At 56.3% G+C, this 15,479-nt stretch overlaps 2 protein-coding genes across 4 annotated transcripts; both read left to right on the top strand.

Annotated features, from left to right (window-relative positions):
* Positions 1-500: 500 nt before the first annotated feature.
* On the top strand, positions 501-4,013 carry RILP (Rab interacting lysosomal protein). 2 transcript variants are annotated; one of them, XM_032846704.1, is made up of 8 exons: positions 501-980; positions 1,054-1,147; positions 1,232-1,338; positions 1,432-1,665; positions 1,912-2,057; positions 2,439-2,561; positions 3,155-3,238; positions 3,511-4,013. In XM_032846704.1, exons 1-8 carry the CDS (start codon positions 753-755, stop codon positions 3,653-3,655), a joined length of 1,161 nt encoding a protein of 386 aa, XP_032702595.1. In that variant the 5' UTR covers positions 501-752; the 3' UTR covers positions 3,656-4,013. The 2 variants fall into 2 exon arrangements, with proteins under 2 accessions (XP_032702595.1, XP_032702596.1); XM_032846705.1 differs by having other exon boundaries at positions 502-980; positions 1,927-2,057.
* A 359-nt stretch (positions 4,014-4,372) lies between these two features.
* SCARF1 (scavenger receptor class F member 1) lies at positions 4,373-15,424 on the top strand. Of its 2 annotated transcripts, none has more exons than XM_032846701.1 (11): positions 4,373-4,617; positions 4,938-4,999; positions 5,252-5,353; positions 6,217-6,742; positions 8,898-9,116; positions 9,547-9,675; positions 10,463-10,566; positions 11,279-11,399; positions 12,680-12,801; positions 12,886-13,029; positions 13,684-15,424. In XM_032846701.1, the coding sequence occupies exons 1-11, from the start codon at positions 4,403-4,405 to the stop codon at positions 14,541-14,543; spliced, it is 2,604 nt and encodes an 867-aa protein (XP_032702592.1). In that variant the 5' UTR covers positions 4,373-4,402; the 3' UTR covers positions 14,544-15,424. The 2 variants fall into 2 exon arrangements, with proteins under 2 accessions (XP_032702592.1, XP_032702593.1); XM_032846702.1 differs by having other exon boundaries at positions 12,923-13,029; positions 13,684-14,183.
* Positions 15,425-15,479: the final 55 nt, after the last annotated feature.

Raw genomic sequence — 15,479 nt, forward strand, 5'->3', positions numbered from 1 at the left:
AGCTGGACTTGTTCACAGCTGGCCTCAACCTTAAAGGGGTAGAAGGCCCCTAATCAGGGGCTGTGGACCACGAATCCCTTAGATTCAGGGAACTGAGGTGGGGTTGGGCTTTCATACCCTTACTGCATTGACCACATTTACCAATTTCCTTCAAAATATTTGCAAACTATCACTCCTTTCAACATCCTTTGGAGTGGCTGCTCCCATATTCTGAGTCTGGAAGCTTGTAGTACCCACCCCCCCACCCCACCCCCGGCAGCTATGGTGCCCAGCCTAGCCTCTTAAGCTTTGTGTCACTGGTGGTTGGGAAAACAGGCGCATGGCTGGGCAGATGGATGTCTCTGGCTGAGGCCAATGACAGCCCTCCTACCTCACCTCTTGCCTGTAGTACTTGGCAGCCAAGTTGGGCCTCATGACTCCAGACACAGGGGTGGAGCCTGGACTGGGCCTGTGGGGAGGGATTGACAAAAGTGACCACTTAAAACCTTGTGCCTCAGCTCTTGGACGCCTGGCTGGAAGTAGGCAGTCCCGCTTCCTGTGACCTTGGGGGCTTTAACAGGACAGGGCCCAGGGGGCCCAGTGCACTACCTCTTTCCCCAAGCCTTTTCTCTTAATCGCTCCTCCTCTGTCGCTTCTTCCCCGCCCTCATCTGCCCTAAACTGCTTCCTGGGCCGGAAACTGTTTGGCTTTTTCCTGCCCCAGTGAGGGTTGGAGGGGGCGGGAGTTGTCGCAGCCCTTAACTTTCGGGGAACATGGAGCCCAGGAAGGCGGTGCCTGGGGTGCATAGCTGCGGGCCTCGGGTGGCCGCGGGGTCAGGGACGGCCGCGGAGCTCGTGTACCATCTAGCGGGGGCCCTGGGCACGGAGCTGAAGGAGCTGGCGCGCCGCTTCGGGCCGGAGGCGGCGGCCAGGCTCGTGCCGCTCGTGGTGCGGGCGCTGGAGCTCCTGGAAAAGGCTGCGGTGGGGCCGGACCCAGACTCAGTGAGTCACCGACTTTCCCCTGGCCCCCCGCAGGGCTGGTGGGAGTCCAGCCCTCACCGCCTGGCCTCCCCAGCTGCAGGTGTCCGCGCAGCAGGCCGAAGCGGAGCTGCGGCGGCTGCGGGAGGAGAACGAGCGCCTCCGCAGGGAGCTGCGCTCCGGGCCACAGGGTGAGTGCGGGCACCGCCAACGGGCAGGGCGGGCCGGCTCAGGACCTCCTCCCCAGGCCGCGGCTAAGAACGCCCCTTCCTCAGAGGAGCGCGCTCTCCTGAGGCAGCTCAAGGAAGTGACCGACCGCCAGCGGGACGAGCTCCGCGCGCACAGCCGAGACCTGCAGCAGCGCAGCCAGGAGACCGAGGCGGTGAGGACCCGGCTGGGCGAAGGGCGTGAAGCGGGGAGCTCCCCAGCCCATCCGTCGACGCCCCGCCCACCTCCTCTTTTGCTCCGCCCCCAGCTGCAGGAGCAGCTGCAGCGCCTCCTACTGGTGAACGCGGAGCTGCGGCACAAGCTGGCCGCGGTACAGACTCAGCTACGCGCCGCGAGGGACCGCGAGAGGGAGCGGGAACTGCAGAGCCAGGGGGCCGTGGAGCTGGCGCGGGATCGGGCCGGGGGCGCCGGGTACGAGCAGAGGCAGGAGCCCGAGCGGGCCACTGCCGACGCAGGAGCCCCGGGAAACTCTGAGGACCCGGTGAGTGCCCATCACCGTACTCAAAGGTCCGGTACTTGGTGGGCACTCGTGTTTTCTGTGCTGCGTAGCAGGTCCACCCGGAAGGCAGAAGGCTGCACACGAGTGGCCGGCACCTGCTCCCGCTCAGCTGTCATCTGTTGCAGCGCCTTCGCCTCCAAGTCTCCGTGCCCGTCACTTGCTCTGTGATGGGGGTGTGGAGGGGAGCGCCGATAGAGGCCCCCACTGACCAAGCCTGCCCTTCCGCAGGCGGGTGCGCTGCAGCAGCCCGGCCACCCCTCCAAGGCAGGACAGTGCAGCTTCAGTCGAGAGGAGCTCGAGCAGATCCTTCAGGAGCGGAATGAGCTCAAAGCCAATGTGTTCCTGCTGAAGGAGGAGTTGGCCTACTTCCAGCGGTGAGGGCGGTGGGCAGGGGCTGGGAAGTTCAGGGGTCGCACTCACACCCATTGCTGGGCCTCAGGTCCCCAGCTTCATTCTTTGGTTCACTGATCTATCCACAATGACATGTGCCCGGCACTGTGCTGGACACTGAGAGGACATGAATCACGCAGCTCCTGTCTTCCTAGAACTTCTTCCAAATGGGGGAGGAGGTAGTACAAAAAGTTACAGCAGTGGTCAAAGAAAGGTTCCTAGGAGGGGGCAACATCTAAGCTACCTATGAGGGGTGTTAGCAAGGCAGAGTGTTTCAAAAAGGGGAACAACACGCACAGGCACTTGGGATGAGAGCAATGGTTGGCATTCCCAGGGCTTACCCTGCCATTTTCCCTCCTCTATAGGGAGCTGCTCACAGACCACCGGGTCCCTGGGCTTCTGGTTGAGGCCATGAAGGTGGCTGTCAAGAAGCAAAGGAAGAAGATCAAGGCCAAGATGTTAGGGATCCCAGAGGAGGCAGAAAGCAGGTAAGTCCCTGCCTCCATTCCCACTGAGCCAGTCCTCCCTTGCTCTTTGTGCCAAGCCTGATGACCCAGCTGGGTTGTGCTCTAACCCAGCCTGATCATCCCTTGAGCCTACCACCTTAGCCTCATCACTCCCTGAGCCTGTCACCTAGCCTAGTCACTTCTTAAACCTATTAACCTGGCCTGATCACCCCCTGAGCCTGCTGTCCAGCCTGCCACCCTTCTATCTGGATCGCACTGCTCTGACTTGCCACGCTCACTCTATCTCCTGCTGAAGAAATTTGGTAATGCTGCTTCTCCACCTTAGTATTTCAGTTTCCTGTCTTGGCTGGATCTACTTGTTCTCAGGGAGTTAAGAATGTAATTACAGCCACATCAGAACCTGTACGAGGCTATCAGATTAAAGCCTCAAGATGTCCTTCCTTCATCTCCCTAGCACCTCTTTCTCTCCAGGCTTGAGGGTCCCATAATCACTCTGTTCTCCCTTGGCTGTTTCTGGGTACTGTGCAGAAGACTGGACATAGCTGGATTCCCATGGTCCCCCAGGGCCTTGATGAATGACCCCCACATCTCCTCTCTCCTCTTCTCTGCCTCAGTGACGATGAAGACAGCTCATGGCTGCTGCTCTCCAGTGATAAGGGAGCCCACCCTGCACCCACTGAGTCCAGAATACAAAGTTTGTATGTTGTGGGAAGAGGAAGGGCAAAGGTTGTGGGGGTGAAGGAGGGGCCCCACCTTTGTTGTTCTCCCCTTTCCTGCTCCACTGACATTCATCCTGCTGTCCTGAGCTCTAAGCACGCCCCTCCCTCTATTGACCCTGGCCCCTTCCCCTCCTCAGTACTTCGGGCTGCCCTTTCTTCCTATTGTATCCTCTTTCCTCACCACTCCCCAAGCCCGAAGCCTTGACCTGTTTGGTATCCAAGCTCAAAATACCTCTTGGTTCTCCCCCCAGCTTTGGCCTGTCCTATCAGGGTGAAACAGAGGCCCCCGAAGCCCAGACCAGCAGCATGGCTCCCAGTGAGCTAGGGGGAGAAGAGGAGGCCCCACAGCATCCCCACTTGGAGCCTGGGGGCAGCCCCACATTCCTCAATTCCTGACTGGCTCTGCTCTGCACCTGATGAACATCTTTGTGTGGGGTGGTCTCAGCTGCCCCAGAGAACTGACTTTGAAATCTGGCTATGGGTGGGTGTGTGGCCTCAAATGAGGACAGGGCTCTGTCCTTCTCAGCCCTCCCCAGGCTCTTTCCCAGTCCTGGCCTGAGCTAGGTCATGATGAAGAGCTCAGCCTACCTTCCTTTCCTGTATCTCTGTGCCAAGCCTCAGGGGTCAGATAAAATTGCTTCCTTCTGGAGTCTCAGTTTTCCCATCCATATAATGGAGAGCTGACTACCTACCTCCCAAGGGTTTGTGAGAGTGGCCTAAGGCAATGTAATAAAGCAGCTGCCCATGATACCCAGAAATGGCTCCAAGTCTGTGTATTAGCGGTCTGCCCCCGCCTGGGGGGCAGGCTGGACCTGCCAGGTCTGCCAGGACCAGGGACAGGATGTGGTTTCCTCACAGGGTCTTGTTGGTTGTTAAGTGGGTGGGGAGCTTCTCCCGGTGAGGGCCTCACTTGTGTAGTTTGACTTAATGGAAAGACATGGCTCCTAGTCTCACCATACACCCTTGCCTGTGCCCCAGTATCCAGGCTCTTCATCTTCCTGACCCCTCCAGACTGAAGCCAGCCCTTATAGTACCCACTCAGCCTTCACCACAGCTTTCCTTTCCTTTTTATTTGTCTGGTGTCTGATCTTCCCAGCAGCACCCCCCCCCCCCCCCCGCCCGCCCCTCTCAGGGAGGTGCCTCATGGCAGCCCGCCCCTTCACACTGGTTTCCTCAGGAAAGGCCTTGGAAGGAAGCAGGGAGGGGGTTGGGAGCTGTGGGGGCCAGACTAACCCAAGCCCTCCGCCTGAACGGGCCGCCATGGGACTGAGGCTGCTTCTACTGTTGCTGCTCTGGACACAGGGGACCCAGGAGTCCAAGCTGGACCCCAATGGGCAGCATGTCTGCCTGGCCAGCAGGTGGGTCTTTGTGGGAATTGAGGGGGGGCGGTGGTGGCTGAACTGGGGTAGAGGCATTGCCGAGAAGGAGGAGGACATGAGGGAAGAGACCATGGAGCTGAAGGGAAGGGGGCCTGGGGACAGCCTGGAGGGTGGTAGATAGGCAAGGCTGGAGGTGGGAGGGCTAGGGAAGGAAAGGGAAGGGTTTAGGGACACTGGGGCTGTGACTCTTGGCTAGGCCTGCCTGATGCGGCTGAGGTGGCCTCCCACATCTCAGCCAGAGACAGAGATCCACCTGCGGAGCCAGTCTGTCCCCCGGCTGACCCCTCTCTGCCCCACAGCCCCTCTGCTGAGATCCAGTGCTGCCCAGGCTGGAGGCAGAAAGATCAAGAATGCACTATCCGTGAGTAGCCAGAACAGATCCCTACCCGAGAAGAAATGAGGACATAGCCCAGTGACCCTTCCTTCCCCTCCTCCTGGGGCCCATTTCCCCTCCTGAGCCCTAGAGCTGGAGCCCATCCTGACATCCCCCCGGCCCAGCCCTGAGGGAATGACTCTTGAGGGGGCAGGGTGCTGGGAACCAGTGAGAGGGGCAGAGTGGTCCCCTGGTTCGGCCATGCTACCATCCTTCCCACCTGGGTGGGATGTTTTTCAGCCATCTGTGAGGGGCTAGATGCCTGCCGGGAAGATGAAGTCTGTGTGAAACCAGGCCTCTGTCGATGCAAACCTGGATTCTTCGGGGCCCAGTGCAACTCCCGTGAGTCCTAGTTTCACCTGGAGGATGAAGTTGCTAGGTAGAACTGGGCCGCGGGGAGGCAAAGCAGGTAGAAATGTGATCTTAGAACAGCAAGGCCAGAATCCCTCCAAGCTTCACCGAGGAGATGGAGGCCCAGAGTCGGGAAGTGACGCATTCCTGGAAGGTGACCTGAGTCATCTGGTTTTTACCCATATCCACAAAGCCCTACCCACAGTTCTTAGCTGTGTGCCCTTCACCATCTTGTTCAACTTCTCGGAAAAGACGCTGGTTATCCCCGTTAATTGCAAAATGGGCATATGTGGAAGGTGGAAGGAGAACCCTGGCCCGGCTCTTCCTTCTCTGGTAAAAAGAGGGCATGCGAAAGGGTTTGGTGCGCAGGATGGCCAGAGAGCAGGATTCAGGGCTGAGAGGAGACACTAGGGGCAAATGTGGCTTTTTTGTGATCTTCACAGTCACCATCTGGGCTGGGGTCGACACTCAGGATGCTCAGTTCACCTCCAGTGGGGTGGGTGGAGGATGGGGGTAGGGCGTGAGAGGAAGGAAGGGGCATGGATGAAATCCTACTTCTGTGTGACTCTGACCAAAGCTTCTCCCTCTCAGGACCTCTAAGTGTGTTCTGGGGTATGAAGTAGGAAGCTGGGCCACTGCAAAGGGTTTTTGTAGTTCAGAGTCAGAGGCAGGAAGTGAGCTGTGCCCCAGGAGGTTAGGCTGCCTGTTCAAGGGTCTGGCTCTGGCTCTTGGGGGTGGGCCTGGCACCCCTCTTCCTTGTGGAAGGGGGTTGCGACGCAGCGGAGAGCCATGTCTGGCCCTGAGCCTGCTGACCCCCTTCCGTTCCCCACCCCGTCCCCATCCCATCCTTGCAGGCTGCCCCGGCCAGTACTGGGGCCCCGACTGCCGTGAGATCTGTGCCTGCCACCCACACGGCCAGTGCGAGCCGGCCACGGGCGTGTGCCACTGCCAAGCGGACCGCTGGGGCGGCCGTTGTGAATTCGCGTGCGCCTGCGGCCCGCACGGGCGTTGCGACCCCGCGACGGGCGCATGCCGCTGCGAGCCCGGCTGGTGGTCGTCCACTTGCCGCCGCCCGTGCCAGTGCAACCCGGCGGCGGCGCGCTGCGATCAAGCCGACGGCTCCTGCCGCTGCGAGCCGGGCTGGTGGGGCCGCCGCTGCAGCTTCCGCTGCGCCTGCCACGGCTCCCCGTGCGCGCAGGAGACCGGCCGCTGCGCCTGCCGCCCCGGCTGGTGGGGCCCCGAGTGCCGGCAGCAGTGCGAGTGTGTGCGCGGCCGCTGCAGCGCCGCCTCCGGCCAGTGCGCCTGCCCGCCGGGCTTCCGCGGTGCCCGCTGCGAGCTGCCCTGCCGCGCCGGCAGCTACGGGCCTCACTGCCGCGACAGGTGAGCAGGAGGCGGGGACGCGACCGAGAGCACCCCCTGCCCCGCACAGGAGCGGTGCGGGGGTGCAGGGGCGAGAGCGCGGGGGAGGGGGAAGCCGGGCAGAGGCGGGGGCGCCGGGAGAGCGGGGCACGGTGCTTTCCGCCAAGACCGACGGGGACGCGACAGAAGGAGGAGAAAGACCCTCGAAGCCCTAGGTCCAGCTTCGCCCAACCCTGTCGTCTGGTTGTTCTCAAACCGTAGGAGTACCAGCAAACTATAGTTAGAAGCAGATAAAAGATGAATCGCGTGACAAAACGATTGCAGGGTGCCTTTCAAACTTAGTGGCTTTCAAACTTGGGCCGCTCCACGCACAGTAAGAAATGCGTTTTGGGGTGCCTGTCTGGCTTAGTAGGTAGAGCATGCGACTCTTGAACGGGGGTTGGGGTGGGGGTGCTTGAGTTGCAGCCCTGCACTGGGCCTTGGGCCTTGGGCATGGCGCTTACTTAAAAGCAAATAAAAACAGGGGTGCCTGGGTGGCTCGGTGGGTTAAAGCCTCTGTCTTCAGCTCAGGTCATGATCTCGGGGCCCTGGGATCGAGCCCCGCATCAGGCTCTCTGCTCAGCAGGGAGCCTGCTTCCCTCTCTCTCTCTCTCTGCCTGCCTCTCTGCCTACTTGTGATCTCTCTCTCTGTCAAATAAATAAAATCTTAAAAAAAAAAAAGCAAATAAAAACAAAACAACAAAAGGAAATGCGTTTTACATCCCACCTAACTCTGTCTGTCTCAACACACACAGCTCTGGGGTAAAAGCTTAACCAGACAGCATACACTTATCTTTGCTTCATGTATTACATGTAATATAAATGTGTATATCTCTATATATTACATACATGAGATACATGCACACACTGTAATGCTTGCTTGCTTGCTTTTTCTTTCTGTTGTGGATCTGCTGAATTGATTTTATGAACAAACGAATCTGATCCAAACATATGATTCCAGATAACTATCCAGAGAAAGACTTTTCAAGAAACTGTTAAAGAGAGGTGCCTGGGTGGCTCAGTGGGTTAAAGCCTCTGCCTTCAGCTCAGGTCATGATCCCAGGGTCCTGGATGGAGCCCCGCATCGGGCTCTCTGCTCAGCAGGGAGCCTGCTTCCTCCTCTCTCTCTGCCTACTTGTGATCTCTCTCTGTCAAATGAATAAATAAAATCTTAAAAAAAAAAAAAAGAAGCTGTTAAAGAATCAATGAGAAATTAAGATTAAGGAAACCCTTAGTGGGAGAGTTCTTAGGAGAGTAGATCCTAAGAGTTCTCTTAACAAAGGAAAAAAAATTTTTTTTAATTGTTTTTGCTTTGTTTTGTTTTTTGTTTTTGCACCTACATGAGATGAGGGACATTAGCTAAACTTACTGTGGTAACCATTTCACGATATAGGTAAGTCAAGTCGAGGCTGTGTACCTTAAAGTTACTCAGTACAGTATGATAGTTACATCTAAAAAAAAAAACTGGGGAAAAAATTTTTTTTTAAGATTTTACTTATTTATTTGAAAGTGTGAGTGAAAGATAGCACAAGGTGGTAGGGAGAAGAGGGAGAAGCAGACTCCTTGCAGAACAGAGAACCCCATGTGGGACTTGATCCTAGGACCCTGCGATCATGACCTGAGCTGAAGGCAGATGCTTAACCCACAGAGCCAGCGAGGCGCCCCAAAGACTTTTTTAAGACTTTTTTTTTTAAAACATAAGATAAACTTGAAATTATAGTGATGAAAACAGACATGTTTTAATTTTTATGCATTTTCATCTTGTGGGACAGGAGATACTCTTAGTCCCAATCATGCCAGACCTCAGAGATGGCGGGGATAGGAGGATTGAGGGGAGAAAAGGGATAGGAAGGAACACTGGGGAGGTTGGCCAAAGTAACTTGGCTGTTCTGGCTGGGCTGGGAGCTCTTGGTAACCCTGGGACCCTAGGAAGGCCAGGTTCTAGAAGGGGAAGTTAGAAGGGGAAGGCTAGAATCCTACGGAGATCCTCTGTCCAGGCTCTTTGTTGTACAACATGGGGAAACTGAGGCTCAAACCTGCCTGAGTGCTCTGGGTACTCTCCAGTGTCCCTGGAGGCCTCAGTGGGGACTCCCTCTATCCGCTCCTCAGTGCTCCCATGCACTCCTTCCCTTCCCAGCTGTGGCCACTGCAAGCACAAGGAGCCATGCTCTGCAGACACAGGCAGCTGTGAGTCCTGCGAGCCGGGCTGGAACGGAACCCAGTGCCACCAGCCCTGCCCACCTGGCACTTTTGGCGAGAGCTGTGGACAGCTGTGCCCCCACTGCCGGCTTGGGGAGGCCTGTCAGCCAGATACTGGGCACTGTCAGCACTGTGACCCTGGGTGGCTGGGGCCCAGGTGAGGGGGCCGGCCTGTTCCGGGTGGGGTGCACCTTCCTTCAGGATCCTGGTTCCAGCTACTCCCTCTGGGGAGTTGCTGGCCCCTCCCCCAACACACTAATTCGCATAGCCTTGGGGGCCTGCCTCCTGGGGAAGTGCGAGGGAAGAGAGATGGGGCTGATGAGGCCCTGGGCAGAGTTCTCTTCCGGCTCCTTCGCCATTCAGGTATCCTGAGCTCTCTTCTTCCTCTCTAGGCTCTGTAGTCTGTCACCTCTTGGGTTTGGCCCCTGGTTCAAGGCCCTGTTTACACCTGAGCTTCATTGCTGAGGAGTAGGCAGTTGGGGTCCTGAGTCCAGAAGAATGGGGGAAGATGGGTAAGACCCTTCTGTGGGGGCTCTGCCTTGCCAGGCCTGCCCTGCGCGCCTATTCCAAGTCTCTCATCACCTCAGGTGTGAAGACCCCTGCCCGACCGGCACCTATGGGGAGGGCTGTAGCTCTGCCTGCCCCACCTGTGTTCAGGGGACCTGTGATGCTGTGACCGGGGAATGTATCTGCCACGCTGGCTACTGGGGACCCAGGTGAGAGAACTGGGGCCCTGGCAGGGAGGCAGGGGGCTAGGTCAGACCTCTGTGCCGTCTGTTTCCTGAACTTCCTGGGCTTCTCCCCCTCCCACACACCCACCCAGCACACTCAGCTCATCGCTGCGAAGTTATTCCTCCTGCTATGAGGTCCGCATCTTCCATAAGTAGTGATGCTTAATCTAAAAGGCCTGGCTCCCTAATGAGCTGGAGAAGTTCTGGAGGGGTAGGATTGCCGACTTCATTGTTGTTTCCCTGAAGTCTTGAGATGGTAAACATAAACAAGGTCAATGTCTTCGATGTCAGGTTTTCCACCTCTAGGACAGAATGTAGTATCACGTGGAACAGACCTAATTTTCTAGAGGAGAGGACCAAGGCCCAGAGAGCGGGACAGGGTGGGCTCAGACCTCCAGACCCTGAAGACTTTTCTCTGGATGCCGTTGGCCTCTGGCTTATTTCACGTTAGTGCTGGATGGGCTAGGGGTGAGGATCAGGAGAGGTGGAGCTTGTCTGAAGATTATACCCTGGGGGGCTGGGTACTGAGGGGCCACCTCTGGGTGGCCTCTCTGGAAGACAGGCTTAGAGGCTAAGGGGATTCTCCCAAATACTGCCAGCAGTACTTAGAATGTGGGCTCAGAGGTCGGAGGAGTCTGCTTGGGCATCGTCCAGGGAAGTCTGTGTGGCAGGGTGTGGGGAGCGGTGCCTGGACATCTACCTTCCCCTGTGCCACGCCTACCCCTAACTCTTCTCACCCAGCCTTTAGCCTTTGTCTCTTATCATCCCATAGCTGCAACACTTCATGCCCACCTGGCTTCCATGGCAACAACTGCTCTGTTCCCTGTGAATGTCCAGAGGGACCCTGCAACCCTGTCTCTGGGGCCTGCCAGCTGGGTAAGGTGCAGGGGCGCCTGGGTGGCTCAGTGGGTTAAGCGTCTGCCTTCAGTCCAGATCATGATCCCAAGGTTCTGGGATGGAGTGCCCCCCCCCCCGCCCGTCTCTCTGCCCAGCAGGGAGCCTGCTTTTCCCTCTCCCTCTGCCTGCGGCTCCCCCTACTTGCGCTCTCTCTCTCTCTATCAAATAAATAAATAAAATCTTAAAAAGAAAGAAAGGAAGAGAGAAAGGAAGGAAGGAAGGAGGGTGCAGGGGCCGGTAACCAGGGAGAGACTGGCCCTTTATATGACTCCAGGGATGTATCCCTTGCCAGGGAGTCTGGGCTCACTTCAGAGGCATGAAATCTGTATGGTTAACTTTGGGGGTCCCTGAAAATAGGACAGCCCCTGCCTCCTGAGAAACCAGGCTAGCAGCCAGGAAATGAGCCGGCAACTCTCAGACCTGCTACAAAGGGGATATGTACCAGGTGTGTGACAAGTGGGAGCAAGGGCTTGTGGAACAGACCTGGGGACAGGCTAGCAGGATTGCTCCTTTGGAAGAGGGCCTCAAGGCTGAGTAGAGCCTACATCTCTCAGAAAAAGGGGAGGGACCCGTAGGTGGAAGATTCTGGGGGGCCGGGGGACAACTCAGAACTGGAGAGGAAATATGATATATGGAAGACACAATGGCCCAGAATATTTGGCCATCCCCTGCTCTCCCCTGCTCTCTCCAGGGCACCACAGTCGGGATGCAGCCCTCATCGCAGGCATCCTTGTGCCTCTGCTGCTGCTTCTCCTGGGCCTCATTTTCTGTGCCTGCTGCTGCTGGGCCGCCCGGTTGGACCCCAAGGACAGGTGAACTCTGGCCTGTCCCTTCCCCCACCCCCAGCTTGGGACAGGGGGTTGGGAGCAGGCTGGCATCTGGTTTCCCTTCGGGAGTGGGGAAGGACTGGCCGGGTCACACACTTAAGTCCGAGGTAATGGAGTAGCTGGCAGTGGTCGTGGCCTGGACACTGCCATGTCCAGGCCATGCCTTCCTTGGAAGCCTTCCAGGAGCAAGTTTCTGAGTTGCAAGAGGGTGAGCAGTGGCACTGGGCACTGGGCATCAGGCTGGGGCAACTCAAAGCCCGTAGCTGCTGAGGGTTTATTCACAGGGACCCGAGGAGGAAAGCAGGGAAGGCAGAAGCCCCAGGGCAATGCTGGGCAGGGACAGGAAGAGACTAGGCCTCAACAACTCCCTGTTTCTCCAAAGGAGAGTGACGTCAAAGTCTGAGTGGTGGTTTATCAGAGACGGTGGCTTTCTGAGAAGAGGAGATAATAGGAAGGATTAGGGGGACTTGCAGGGCTGGAGGCTAGGATGCCCACTGCTGGGGAATGTTGTTTGCACCGAGCTTTGTTCCTTTACCAAATCTCATCACATTTCTTGTTCCTTGGAGACTCACAGCAGCAAGGAGGTTCAGAGCAGGGAACATGCAGGCAGAAGGATTAGTGTTCTCAAATCACAGAGGAGGACACGGAGGCCTAAGGTGACCCAGCCTGTCACTGGCGCCCACAAAGCCCATGCTCTGTTTTTCTGGATTCTCTGGTGCTCTTGTATTAGTTCACGCACTAATCCCCAAGCATCCTACTCTGTGCTGTGTGATACTCACAGATGACAGACCCTGGGGGTGGGGAAGAAAACCTCCACTCGAGGACAGAAAGGCACAAAGGCTGTCAGAGGAATGGTAACAGTGAAGCCGTGGCTTCCAGCTTGTGGGGGGGGGGGTGTCAGGGACAGGCTTCCTGGAGGTGGTGGCACTTTCAGAAATGTAGCTGAGCTGGGACTCAGCGAGGGTGATAATAACACAAAGCTGCATTTGGGGGAACCCCCACCAGGTGCCTGGCACTAGCATGATAGAAAGGCGTTGTCCCTACTTGACAGATGAGGAAACTGAGGCCCAGATAGGTGAAGCCTATTGTTTGGATTTTACTCTGTAGTCCAAGGGAACCACTGAAGTAGACAGTCACTCTGTGACCCTGCCTCTCTCACACTAACCCCAGGACTAGGATGGTCCTGGCCCTTTTCTGCGCCACCCGCCCCCGCGCCGTGCTCCCACCAGTGGTCTTATGCACTGACCACCCTCCCGTACCCTCAGGCCAGCAAGCGATGGAGCTGCTGTGTCCAGGATGAAGCTGCAGGTCTGGGGGGCGCTGAGCAGCCTGGGCTCGGCACTACCCTGTGGTAGCTTCAGCAGCCACAAGCTTCCCTGGGTGACAGGTCAGTGTGGGTGCTGAAGGTCAGGGGCTGGGATGGGACAAGGTCTTCCGTGGACCTCCGTGCCTGACCCCGAGCCCTCTGCAGTCTCTCACCATGACCCAGAGATCCCCTTCAACCACAGCTTCATTGAGCCGCCCTCGGCCGGCTGGGCCTCAGATGACTCCTTCTCTTCTGATCCCGAGTCCGGAGAAGACGAGAGCCCGGCCTACTGTGTACCACCCCAAGAAGGTAGCCCCGACAGCCCGCTCCGCCCTGAGCAGCCCTGCCCACTGCCACTTCTTTATTCCTTCAGCAAACATGTATCAAGTGGCCTTTCGAGTGCAGGTCCATTTCCTGGCCGTGGGACATGGTAAAGAACGAGACGGAACATTCTGGTCTCCCCAAGCTTGTTGTCTGGCGGGTGGTCATCAGGAACATGTAGGACAGAAGCTGTGTCAACATGCTTTGATGGGGGACATACCAGTAGGGGCTCATGATCCAGCCCTGTCAGGGGTGATTAGGGCCAGGGAATATGGCTCAGGAGTTGAGTCTAGCAGAATCAGGAGGAGTCAACCAAGTGACAGCTAAGGAGGGGTGAGAATGGTGTTTCAGGAAGAGGGAACAACACACGCAAAGGCCCGAAGGTGAGAGGGACTGGAGTGTGAGGCACTGACAGAGCTTTAGCTTGGCTAGCATGTGGCATTAGTTCACAGGGGAAGGGGTGGTGAGAAGAGTGTGTGGATGGAGTCATGTCTACCTGAATAGGCTGGCCCCTGCCTCTGTACCCTCACCCTCTTCCTCGCCCCATTGTTGAGGCTTCCCAGCAGATGCCAAACTGAGTAAACAGGACGGATTGGGGTGGTAAGCCCAGCTTTAGGCAAGCTCTTCTGTCTCTTCTTCCAGGGATGGTCACTGTGGCCCACGGAGAGTTTCCAGAAGCCAGCCTGGCTGGAGGCCCCGTCCCTCCCCCCGAGGACGCCTCCACCCCATTTCCCATCCCACGCACTTCCAGCCTTGCCCGGGCCAAACGGCCATCAGTCTCCTTTGCCGAAGGCACCAAGTTTGCCCCACAGAGTCGCCGAAGCTCAGGGGAAATCTCCAGTCCTCTCCGAAAGCCCAAGAGGCTCTCCCGGGGGGCCCAGTTGGGCCCTGAAAGCCAGGAGGCTGAGGAGTCCATGGGCTCAGAGAAAGCAGAAATGGATGAGACCCTTCCTGGTGCTGCCAGCCCCAGGGATTCAGCCACTGGCCGCCGCCGGCTACCTCTTGGTGGCCGGACAGTGGCTGAGCGTGTAGAAGCCATTGAGGGCAGTGTCCTGGAGGGCTCAGGCTCTGTGACTACGATCTACATGCTGGCAGGGACACCCCAGTTATCTGAGGGCCCTGTCCGGTCTGTTCTCCGCCGTTTTGGTAGCTTCCAGAAAGGCCAGGCAGGGCCCAAGGTCAAGAGTGCCATCCCCAAGCCTCCACGCCGGGCCCTTAGTCGAAATAAGGGCAGCCCCGGACTAGCCTCTGGCTCTGCCAAGCAGAGCCCCAGCCTAGCCCCAAATGATGAGCTTACTAGGTCCTTAGAGTCTGTAGAAACTGGGCCAGAGGAAGTGGCCAGGGGGCTGGGGGATGGTACCAAGAACTCAGGAAGGGCCCAGGAGCTGGCCCCTGACAGTGGCCCCCAAGAACAGGATTCCCAAAAGCTGGCTGATGAGGAAGAGCAGGAGGAGCCCCAGTATGAGAACGTTGCACCCATCTCTGGGCCACCAGCACCCTGAGAACCTTGAATTTGGAGAGTGGAAAGACTGTGGATAGAGGGTAGGCTTCTGAACTGCCCCTGGATCAGACTGTGTTTTGCTGGAAAAAGATCTCAGGGCCAGGAAAGACAGACCAGATCCTCTGCCCTTTCATGGGGAAACGTCAGAGCAGGAGACCAATTGGCTCTGGGCCCTGGCAGTGCTCTGGGAGTGGTCTGGAAGGCCTGGGCAGAGACCCCATGGGGTGGAGTCAGGAAGGGGAAAGAGATGACTGCAGGGACTTTTTTTCTGTTTTCCTAGACTCTGCCCCAAAAGGCTATTCTTTCCTCCATTTGCAAAACATTTTTCTGAAATGGGAAACAACCTAAATGATGACAAAAGATTGGTTAAAGAAAGATTGCTTAGGATAGGTCCCTAAACAACCACAAAAATCACATTGTGTAAGAATATTTAATATGGGAAATAGGGGAGACTGTTTATGCTCAACTGTTAAGTGTAAAAAATAAGGTGTCTTTTTATAAATTTCGTTTCTTTTTGCTTCAGGCTACATGTTTAGAATCCTCCCACTTTGAGTATACTTTGTGATTGTTTTACAAACTTTTTTTTTTTTCTGAAGGATGTATGTGCATAAAAAATTTTGAGGGAAAGGCATCAAATGGCATTTTTTTGGGGGGGGAGAGGAGATTGTAGCGATATTTATTTTCTTAAACTTTTGTATTATTTGTAAATTTTCATTAGTGAACATTCTTTTTACTTTTCTCACTAGATGTTTTTAAAAATTATTAAAAACAATGTTTTTTTGTGAAAAATTTTAAAAAGTACTAACATTATAGACATGTATAAAGTAAAAAAGAGATTTCCCTTTTCCTCAGAGGAACCTGAGGGACAGGGGAGGGACCAGACTTAACTTGTCTCTGAATGTCTTTTGGTCTTGTTTGAATTTTTTTTCTCACATAC

The sequence above is a fragment of the Lontra canadensis genome, unplaced genomic scaffold, assembly GCF_010015895.1.
Source record: "Lontra canadensis isolate GAN:19392208 unplaced genomic scaffold, GSC_riverotter_1.0 scaffold180, whole genome shotgun sequence".
Lineage (NCBI taxonomy): Eukaryota > Metazoa > Chordata > Mammalia > Carnivora > Mustelidae > Lontra > Lontra canadensis.

What these genes read in the sequence shown, in the direction of transcription:
- RILP (XM_032846704.1), top strand. Translation starts at nt 753, where the DNA reads ATGGAGCCCAGGAAGGCGGTGCCTGGGGTGCATAGCTGCGGGCCTCGG. An exon ending in GCAGCCAGGAGACCGAGGCG is followed by an intron (nt 1,339 to 1,431) that starts GTGAGGACCCGG and finishes CTCCGCCCCCAG; the next exon opens with CTGCAGGAGCAGCTGCAGCG. An exon ending in CCAGAGGAGGCAGAAAGCAG is followed by an intron (nt 2,562 to 3,154) that starts GTAAGTCCCTGC and finishes TCTCTGCCTCAG; the next exon opens with TGACGATGAAGACAGCTCAT.
- SCARF1 (XM_032846701.1), top strand. Translation starts at nt 4,403, where the DNA reads ATGGCAGCCCGCCCCTTCACACTGGTTTCCTCAGGAAAGGCCTTGGAA. An exon ending in CTCTGGGGCCTGCCAGCTGG is followed by an intron (nt 10,567 to 11,278) that starts GTAAGGTGCAGG and finishes TGCTCTCTCCAG; the next exon opens with GGCACCACAGTCGGGATGCA. An exon ending in CTGTGTACCACCCCAAGAAG is followed by an intron (nt 13,030 to 13,683) that starts GTAGCCCCGACA and finishes CTCTTCTTCCAG; the next exon opens with GGATGGTCACTGTGGCCCAC.